Source organism: Euleptes europaea, chromosome 12 (genome assembly GCF_029931775.1).
Source record: "Euleptes europaea isolate rEulEur1 chromosome 12, rEulEur1.hap1, whole genome shotgun sequence".
Lineage (NCBI taxonomy): Eukaryota > Metazoa > Chordata > Lepidosauria > Squamata > Sphaerodactylidae > Euleptes > Euleptes europaea.
This window is the reverse complement of record NC_079323.1, coordinates 37,767,021-37,777,921: the sequence shown is the minus strand read 5'-3', so window position 1 is coordinate 37,777,921 and position 10,901 is coordinate 37,767,021. Positions and strand designations below refer to the sequence as shown.

At 44.7% G+C, this 10,901-nt stretch overlaps 1 protein-coding gene and 1 pseudogene across 1 annotated transcript; one reads left to right on the top strand and one right to left on the bottom strand.

The window, feature by feature from the left end:
* Window positions 1-876: 876 nt before the first annotated feature.
* Window positions 877-3,317, bottom strand: LOC130485065 (calnexin-like; the record flags this gene model as incomplete). The annotated part of the gene is made up of 2 exons (XM_056858179.1): window positions 877-892; window positions 2,437-3,317. Coding segments are annotated over 2 exons (897 nt in total), but the record flags the coding sequence as incomplete, so codon positions are not given.
* A 2-nt stretch (window positions 3,318-3,319) lies between these two features.
* LOC130485064 (calmegin-like) lies at window positions 3,320-4,275 on the top strand (annotated as a pseudogene).
* Window positions 4,276-10,901: the final 6,626 nt, after the last annotated feature.

Genomic DNA, 10,901 nt, shown 5'->3' with positions numbered 1-10,901 from the left:
ACAGTATTAAATAGTTTTTAAAACTCTTGGAGTAATAGGCAGTAGGAAACTAGCCCTGCATCAAGGGATTAAGCACTGACATTATGACATTATTGCATTAATAACAGACAATCTATGTGTGCTGCTAGAACTATCTCCTATGTAATGTGCTGCATATACAATGTTTGTATGTGTCACCTTTCAATCAGTTTGCAAAGTGAATATAAACTCTGTATTGGACAGTGGCCCACATGGATTACAAATGCCTCTCTTAGTCTTTCTCTTCTGCATTAGGAATCCATTACCAACTATTAGATGCTTTAGGAATAACTAGGGGACAGGACATGTTTCTTCATGTTCAGCAAAAGCCCTTGTGCACATTCTCCCCCCCCCCTTTTTTTCTCTCTGGTTGCTAGATAAGGAGTGGGATCCAGATTAAATTTTCTACTAACAGAAGGGAAGGTGTCATTTCTTCCAGTTTCCTCTTCCATTTGCTCCTCATGCCAAAGGGGTAACTATGTTAGACCATTATAGCAAAATAAAACAAATGTCCAGTAGTACCTGACGCCCCTCCTCATATCTGAGGAAGTGAGGGTGACTCGTGCAAGCTCATATTGAAATCAGTGTTATTCCTTTATTTTCTGCTCAAGGCTATAGCTGTATGAGCAGAGATAGATAGATAGATAGATAGATAGATAGATAGATAGATAGATAGATAGATAGATAGATAGATATAGATAGATAGATAGATAGAGAGAGAGAGAGGGGGGAGGGGGGGAGGGGGGAGGGAGACAGAGAATATCAGTGTTATTAGTATTTAAGGTGCCACTAGACTTTTGTTTTAGTCTGGATACAGCCCAAGATAAAGCTGTCACTAGCTATTTGAAGATAAGCAGCCTAATCTGCTGGTGTTCTATTCAAGAAACATAATACATGAGGCAGAAAAATCGTGACACCAGCCCATTGTAGCATGAGAGTTATCTGATGTATAGGGAGCTAACACTGAGTCCTATGCAGAGTTACTTAATCCCTATTGATTTCAGCGGGCTCAGACCGGAGTAACTTTGCAGAGGACAGCAGTGTAAAACACACTTTTAGAAAACCTTTCGCAACAAAGGAAAGAATTGACACACACAGTGAATGCTGGAGCATGTTGAATGCAGAGAGACATAGATTCCACCTACCAAAAAATTAGACTACAATAATATTGCTCTGTTGAGACTATGGTAAGGCAAAATGCCAGCCTGTCTTCCAGGGCCAGAAGCACAGGCCATATGACTCAGTCAGTATGGAAATTCTAGGGGAAAAGGAACTTCCCTTTCTCTTGTCGATTCATCCGTCTCTCAGGCCTGGCTGGATTCCAGCCCAGGTCGACTGGCAGACCTATATTGACTTTTCATCTTCCATTGGTTGCTTTTTGCAATTTCCTAAAGATATTGTTTATTTTTCTGGATAAGACCTCAGCTTGTCGCCTCTCAGCCACAGTCCCCTCTCACCTTTCCCTTTAGAAACAGAAGAATAATCCTACTAACTGATCACAGTTGTAAATCTCTGAGTCATATCTAGATGAACTATTAATTGCTGGCCAGTCTCCTAAAATGTAAGTAAATCCATGTAATTTATACCCGGTAGTTTTCTCACACCAATGCTGTTGTTATATTTAAAGCACATGGGCTATCGATCTTGTGAGCAAAACCATGTACCCTCCACTTTTCCCTCTGGTCCTTTTCAATCCCCTCCATTAGTGTCTGCCCTTGCTTTGATCTCACCTTAGACCTATTCCTGCTGGCTTTGTCAAAGTGTGGTGGTTTCTAAGTTCCAACCAAAAGTAGGAGAGGAAAAGGGCTCCTGCCCCATTTCTGTTGTTGCAGAAAAACAAGTTTCTTTCCTGCAATTGCTCTGTACAAGTCTTACCAAGCTAACTGGGATGCTGGCATGGCTGGGAATATGCAAAAATCTCACCACATAAAGAGGGCTCACCATGAGATAGAGACTTGTGTCATTATGGGGGGTACTTTCACTAGGGTTGCCAACTTCCAGGTACTAACTATATAAATAGGTGTACTGATATAAAATTGTGCAATCCTAAGAAAAAAATCTCAGTACACTGCCACAACTTTCCTTTCAAATATATTTCTCTCTCTTTTTCTTTTCTTTCCAAAGTTTCTTAACTTGTCTTAACAATTTATACAACAACAAGGTTATAAGTTCCAATACAGTTTAACTTCACTATACAATTACTTCATTACACTTAATACCTTCTCAGAATCTTTAACATAAATGAGTACTCCTCGGGAACAATGAAATGCCGGCAGCTAAGTCCTTACTCGCAAGTAAGCAATATAAAGACAATGTTGTGAGGAACGCTGTACTCCGCACCACTTCCGCGGTCAGGTGATGTGGACTGGTCCAATCACAATGATGGAATCTCGTTCCTGCCGGTGTTTCTCTTTTGGCTGTAAAAAGCTGTGTATTAATAATATGCCCAACCCTACAGGTAGTGCTAAAGTCAAGATGTAAAGTATCCAAAGCCACGGGTGTTCTTCTGTAGCAGTTATGAGCTGACTAAACATACCAGGTTCGTTAGCACTTGCAACCAATTTTTTTAATCCCCAGCCATCTGCTGCCCGTTGATCAGCTACTTCTTTGTCTGAACAGATGATGAAATTATCAAAGTAGATCTCAGATGTCATAGACCAAAGTTCTAAGCCAATCGCACTGACTTGAGTCATCTGAAAAGGATTAGGATCTTCAAAATAATCAGGATTAGGGATTTTTTGAGGGGTCCATATTCCCTGATAATCAGGGTTGTCTATCATTTGTGGTTTCCATTTTCCTTTATAGTTTGGATTGTTTATCAAGGGGCGTACCCATTCTCCACAGCCAGATACACCCTTCTCACATTTTGGATTAGGAATCTGCGGGGCTTCCCATTCACCATCCATTTCCTCATCCCAATCCTCTGGTTTTTTGGCACTGGGATCTGGAATGTATTCTGATTCATCATCTAGCCAATCGTCAGGCTTAACAGCATCAGGATCTTCTACGTTGGGAGGCTCATCTTCATTCCAGTCATCTGGCTTGACAGCATTCGGATCAGGAATTTTAGCTCTTTCATTCCAGTCCTCAGGCTTCTTATCATTGGGATCTTCTATTTCTTTGGGGGGATTCACAGATGGAACCACGTCTTCAAGGAGACTTCCCTTGCCAACAACTGTTTGGTCAATTGACACTTCAAATGTGTTGTCAGGTTTCAGCACGAGTGTATACAGATGAGTCTTTCTGTCAGTATAAAATTTTTTAAGGTCTACGTCAGGACGTTTTGCATGTTTTTCATCATAAACTACACTTTATCTTCAGGCATAAACACCCTAAAACTGGAGACTATGATGAAAAACGTGCCAAACGTCCTGACGTAGACCTTAAAAATTTTTATACTGACAGAAAGACTCATCTGTATACACTCGTGCTGAAACCTGACAACACATTTGAAGTGTCAATTGACCAAACAGTTGTTGGCAAGGGAAGTCTCCTGGAAGACGTGGTTCCATCTGTGAATCCCCCCAAAGAAATAGAAGATCCCAATGATAAGAAGCCTGAGGACTGGGACGAAAGAGCTAAAATTCCTGATCCAAATGCTGTCAAGCCAGATGACTGGAATGAAGATGAGCCTCCCAACGTAGAAGATCCTGATGCTGTTAAGCCTGACGATTGGCTAGATGATGAATCAGAATACATTCCAGATCCCAGTGCCAAAAAACCAGAGGATTGGGATGAGGAAATGGATGGTGAATGGGAAGCCCCGCAGATTCCTAATCCAAAATGTGAGAAGGGTGTATCTGGCTGTGGAGAATGGGTACGCCCCTTGATAAACAATCCAAACTATAAAGGAAAATGGAAACCACAAATGATAGACAACCCTGATTATCAGGGAATATGGACCCCTCAAAAAATCCCTAATCCTGATTATTTTGAAGATCCTAATCCTTTTCAGATGACTCAAGTAGTGCGATTGGCTTAGAACTTTGGTCTATGACATCTGAGATCTACTTTGATAATTTCATCATCTGTTCAGGCAAAGAAGTAGCTGATCAATGGGCAGCAGATGGCTGGGGATTAAAAAAATTGGTTGCAAGTGCTAACGAACCTGGTATGTTTAGTCAGCTCATAACTGCTACAGAAGAACACCCATGGCTTTGGATACTTTACATCTTGACTTTAGCACTACCTGTAGGGTTGGGCATATTATTAATACACAGCTTTTTACAGCCAAAAGAGAAACACCGGCAGGAACGAGATTCCATCATTGTGATTGGACCAGTCCACATCACCTGACCGCGGAAGTGGTGCGGAGTACAGCGTTCCTCACAACATTGTCTTTATATTGCTTACTTGCGAGTAAGGAGTTAGCTGCCGGCATTTCATTGTTCCCAAGGAGTACTCATTTATGTTAAAGATTCTGAGAAGGTATTAAGTGTAATGAAGTAATTGTATAGTGAAGTTAAACTGTATTGGAACTTATAACCTTGTTGTTGTATAAATTGTTAAGACAAGTTAAGAAACTTTGGAAAGAAAAGAAAAAGAGAGAGAAATATATTTGAAAGGAAAGTTGTGGCAGTGTACTGAGATTTTTTTCTTAGGATTGCACAACTTCCAGGTACTAGCTGGAGATCTCCTGGGCCAGCTGGAACGTACGGGGGCCGCACACGCTAAGGAAGGCGGCGCGCTTCATCCCAGCGTCCGTGACAGCGTTAGCGACCAGGAAGAAGTTGATGCTGTCGGCGTAGCTCTCCCACTCGCAGGGGCGGGAAATGTCGAACGCCTCCACGGATCCGATGGTGGCCATCGTGTGGTGTGTTTTGTCTGCCATGTGTCGTGATAAATCAGCCAAGGCGAGCTGGCCTGCCTACCAGGCACTGTGAGGTCGCGGAAATGCGAAGGAGATTCCAGTGAGAGTGATTCAGCAGGGGTAGCCAGACTGCCATCCCACCTTCGTCGCCACTGTTAAGTCCGCGTGGGGAGGACACACGAGGTTAGAGACGGAGTTCAAACAGCAACCGCGTTTATTGTGAACAGGAACAGAACTGAAGAACACAGTGCAAATGGCCCTACTTATATGCCCCCCTGGCCGCCCGCGACCACTCCCCCCCCGTTCCGTGATCAGGGGGAAACAACCCCGGGTCACTAATGGCGCACGCCAGCTTAGGGCCAATGGCGCGTGCTGGTTTGGGCCAATGGCGCTTGCAGGATTTAGGATCCTTCGTCCAGGACTCAAACTCCTAAGTTCCCCCTGCATATCGCCTAACTATATACATACATAACAAGTTCACCTGGAGAAAATGGCTGCCTTGGCAATTGGACTCTATGGCACTGACTTCCCTCCCCTCCCCAAACCCCACCCTCCTCAGGCTCTGCCCCAAAAAATCTCCAGGTATTTCCTAACCTGGAGCTGGCAACCCTAACTTTCACTTACGTTCGCCCCCAGTCTGTCTAAGCTGTTCATTGGAGTTATGCATGAGTTTTCCATCCATTAGAGATGACCTGGTGCCCAGCCCTCACAATTTCTGGGTCTTCCCATTCCTCTTGTTGTTTGTGCATGGGTACTTACACTCACATTCGCCTCCAATCTGTCTTGGTTGTTCCTTGGAGTTACATTTGAGTTTTCCATCCATTAGAGATGACCTCGTGCCCAGCCCTCGCAATGTCTGGGTCTTCCCATTCCTCTGTTAACCTGATCTTCCATCTTCCCTGAGCAAAGCCCTGGTGAAATCCCCATGCAGAAGGCAAAGCACGGGACATGCAAGCTTGGTTTCGCTCACAGCTAATTACAAAGCAGCATGTCCAAAGGGGGGATTGAAATACTTCCTTCTTCCTGCTTCCTCAGAGCTCTTTCTGAGCACAAGAAAGGTTATTTAAAAAACGAGGCTTGGATTTCTCCCCCCCCCCCTTCCTTTCAGATTGCTCCAGGTTTTTTGTGGCTGTTCTTAAAATGCTTTTTTTTGTGTGACAATTGGGTTTGGGGGTGGGATTTTCTCTCACAGTAAGCACTACAAGTAAGCTAACTACAAAGCAGCATTTAAAGGGGCGGGGACTTGATTTGAGCTTGGAGACTGCTGGTGCATAGATTCCCAACAGGAAAGTGCGGGTCCAGCGAGCAACGAACCTCAGGTAAAACTCCCATCCATAAATGACCTTGGTCCATCTGCTCTTTCAAGGAAGTATATGTTGGATTGTGAGGGCTTTGTTATGCCAAAATCCCTGTTAAATTAGCAGAGTGCACAAAGGCTGTTGTGCGCAGAGAAGCCCATCCAAACCCCTGTGTGTGCCAGGAACAAAATTGCTAGGAGCCTTTTGTCTATTTAACTAATATACTTAATTTATTGTAGGAAATCAATTTCTGGATAGGATATAGTATAGTTGCCTATCTATTCTAACTAACTGGGATGGAGGGAGATCCAGGACATGCGTCCTTCCCTCATGGTGGCAAGATGGAGAAGAGTGCCAGTGTGTGTGTGGAGGTGGGGAAGAAACCGGAAGGAAGGAAGTTTCCCTAAGAGTAGCAATCTACATATCAAAGGGATAGGTCAGAGAAGTAGAGAAAGGATGCCACAGTGTCTTGTCCCCTCTGTCTCTCTGACTCACTAGTCTTGTCCCCCTCTGGAGTCTGAGGTTAAGAGACAATGCAAAGTCCTTCACTTCCAACAGTATATCACTCCTAAGGCCCCGGTGACATTGCAAGTTGGAGAAACATTGGAAGGAACAGAGCGGCAATTGTTTCTGGCTCTCTTTAAAGCTGCTGGCACCCAACTGTGTGTATGTCATGTGCAAGCATGGTGGAACAGATGGACTAGAAGAAGACGAGGTGGTGTTGATGGCAGACAGCGTGCCTAGTGGGGGAGCCTTTGGAGACACGGTGTTGGAGGGAAGGAAAATGGGTCTGTGTTTGGCTCAGTTAGGAAAGATTGTGACAGCCTTCCACTGGTATGCTTTTGCATATTTGTGCACGTTCACATAATGGCATATTTAAAGGCTCTGTCAATGCAGTTCTGTGCAGAATTGCTCCAGGCTTAACCCACTGACTTCAATGGTGATCGGCTGAAGCAACTATCTCTCACTTCTGTTAAAAAGACCTTAGGTAGCTGAGACTGGGAAGGAAAACACACTGCCCAAGCCCTGGGAAATTTCTGCCACTCAGAATAGGCACTGCCCTTTTTGGTGGCCCATTGGCCAGTCTGTCAATATAGTGCAGCTCTGTTTATGGATGAAACCAAATGGCTAACTTAAGGCTGGCAAAGCTGCCGTGTCCCAAATACAAGAGTTCTCTGTTCCTGCCATTGATAAATACCGCCAGCTGCTTTCTTTCATTGCTGGATTTGATATATAAAGCCTTTATAATCCCAGTGTAATTCTTTTTAAGGCACCCAAACTCTCCGCCTCTTAGGTTATGTACTAGCAAAGATCAGTGAATCTGGTGAGACAACAGAATGACAGTTGTTGGCAGGCACCGCTTCACACAATTTTTAAAAGAAATCTGTCCTATTTTATTTTCCTTACAATGTTACACTCCACAGGTATGGTTTTGCTGTTTCTACTCTCTGGCTCGGAAGCTACAATAACAGTGCGATTCTAAAGAGAGTTACATCCCTTTAAACCCACTGAAGTCAATGGACTTAGCAAGGGGTAACTCTGCTTAGGATTGCATGGTAAGCCACCAAAACAGTACACTCATCAGAACAAAGAGTTTTTGTCGGAGGCTTCAAGTGCTTTCACATGTGCTCCAGACTGAAGAGAACAAGACGAAAAGAGACAATCTTGTACAGCTACTTCACATATCTGAGAAGAATCTTGCAAGAACTGAACATACACTTTTTTTTCTGGGTCACCTTTTTTGTTGTTGTCATTCATAGGAAGGGAGATGGCTGGAGCCATGCAGCATTTAGTAGTAGTAGAAGGAGGAGGAGGAGTTGGTTTTTATATTCCAACTTTCTCTTCCTTTTAATGGAGAATCAAACCAGCTTACAACCTTCTTCCCGTCCTCTCCCCACAACAGATACATTGTGAGGTAGGTGGAACTGAGAGAGTTCAGAGTGAACTGTGACTAGCCCAAGGTCACCCTGCTGGCTTCTTGTGTAGGAGTGGGGAAACCAATCCATTTCACCAGATCAGAGTCTGCCGCTCATGTGGAGGAATGGGGAATCTAGGGTTGCCAGCAGGGAAATACCTAGATATTTTTGGGGTGGAGCCTGAGGAGGACAGGGTTTGGAGAGGGGAGGGACTTCAATGCCACAGAATCTAATTGCCAAAGCAGCTATTTTCTCCAAGTGAACTGATCTCTATTGGCTGGAGATCAATTATAATAGCAGGAGATCTCCAGCTAGTACCTGGAGGTTGGCAACCCTAAGGGAATCAAACCCGCATCTCAGATCAGAGTCCACTGCTCTTAACCACTACACCATGCTGGCTGGTTAGGTGAGCAGGGGCAAAGGAGGACAAGATATTTCTATCAGTTAGGCACCAAAGGGAAACAATGGCATGTTCAGCTTTGGTACAGTTTTCCAAATGAGATTCTAAACTGGGTAGGAAGGAACTAGAACTGGGAAAGGGAAGGGCTGCAAAAGGGAAGGGCAGTTAGGTGGGGAGCAGAACACTCTACATGGTACCATAGAACTGGGCAGACGGAGAGAGAGACTTCTGAAATAAGGATAGGAGTGAGAATTTAGCAAAACATAAACAATACATAGTACTGGGGCTCCAAAATATAGGAGAATGAGCACAGATATTCTGAAATAATTATATTTGTCAGTTCTTTTTGCTTGGTTGTAAATAGCTAATTCTGCTGCTACCAAGACAGAAGTGAGTGAGCCGGTTTGGAGGGGGGAGGGGGAGATCTGCATCCAATATAAACAAGCAGAATGTCCTGAGCAGATGGAGTTCTTGCATACAAAACCAACAGACGAGTTTATACCTCATTTTTGTTGCTTTTTGTGTTTGTTCAAAATCTTCAGTGATTCAAATAAGCCCGACATTTCAAAGGTAGCTGTGTTTGTGATGGGCTTTAATTGTATCCAGTACAACTGTACAGATGGGCACTGATTTTATCCAGAGTTTTCTGTTTTCCTAATGACATTCACCCTGATCTGATGCAAAAGCTCTGATGTTCAGATCCCTGAAGGCTTCTCTGTCCACTAATCAATGAAGACATGCATGCGCAGAACTAATCCTCCATCACAGTGAATGAGGAAATTGGGGTGTGCAGGCCTCCAGATGTGCACAAGAGTGTGCATGTGCCCTGAAGTGTATGGCTTGGACAGTTTCTAGATAAATTAATGTGTGGAATCACAATGCAACTGAACTTTTGTGCTGCCTTTGAAACTCCTTGGATGTTATTCTCTTTTAGTGGGATTCTGATGTTCTCTGAGACTTTCAGATGGAGTGGAAAAGGAAGGAAGGAATTCATGTCTAATACAGTTTTGACAATGCACCGAAATGGAAAATGGCCGCATGATATTCTAGGGACAATGAATGCATGTGGGGGTAATCATATAATTTCATTGGAAGGTTAGTCCTATTCCTGTGATCAAACGTATGGGAACTGAACTAACTTTCCAATGAAATGATGTGTTCAAAAGCAGGTACTGGGTATGTGTGTAGAAGAGAGTAGCATCACACCTACTGGCACCATGACAAGCATTATGGTTGTTGTTGTTATCATCATCATCATCATCATCACTTATAGCCCGTTTGTTGTTGTACTGACACTTAAAGCAGATTACAAAATACAAAAAGGCAATTCCATCAGACAGCAAAGACTTTCAATTAAACAGTGCAGTAGGACTGGGATTACAGAAGTGGGAAGCTATGCAAATAAAAACTGCCTAAGGTAACAAAAGCTGCCTGACAGACCATAGTGCAGAAAGGGGGTTACCAAGGTAGAGGACATTGCAGTACAGAAAGGGAGGTGATACATACAATAGCCATTGCCACAGAGAACAGTCCAATTCCCTTATTCACAGCCCATTCCTGAGCTGCGCCGGCGGCCCGACCCAAAGGCCTTTGGAGGCTGACAAAGGCTTCTGCCGGTGCAAGGGCCCACAACACCTGCGCCCGGAAGGTGCACGCCGGCATTAGTGGCCCCAGCGCCAGCGTGCAGGCCCGGGCACCGGTCCCCAGCCACCGCCGCGGCAGCACTGGGCCCAGACGCCGCCGGAGCTTCCCACCGGCATCTGGCTGCCGGCACGGGCCGCAGCGGCACCCCAGGAGGCGTTCCAGCACTGGCTGGGGGGTGGGGCTGACGTTAGTTCAGCTTGGGAACGCCCATTTTTTTTGCCGAGATATGCCACCTTTTAGGTGGCATATCTCCCATGTAACCCTAATGAGGGTTGTACTTTTTTTTTTTTTGCACCGGGCACCGTTGAAACCTTCTTAGGAGGCAACGCTGCTGGGTTGCCTCCTAAGCCCGGTGCAGGCATTCCTCTCAGGAATGCACTGTCAAGCGTCCTCCTGAGCTGTTCCCTTATTACCATTCTAATCCCTTTGTCAAAGTGTCCTCCTGAACATTTCCGTTTTGCCCATTCTGTGAAATGATAGGAGTGTCGGGGCCTTCCTGATCACCTCAGGCAGGCCATTCCACAAAGTGGTGGCCATCACAGACAGTGCATGTGAACAGGCAGTTACCAATCTTACCTGTTTGCAGATGACTATGCAGGGTGTAGTAGGAGAGGTAGTCTTGTACATACAGCCAAAAAGCTACAGCGAGTCTTCCAAATGTAGCACAGCATGTGTTTTGGTTTTGTGTTCATGATCATCCTTTTTTGCAGCATTTCTGACTGGGTATCCAAAGCCTTCACTACTGTACTGTGCTCACTACTGTATGCACAGATGTTTGGGTCAGGGCCAGCAAGCAAGATCCCACTTCCCATTAG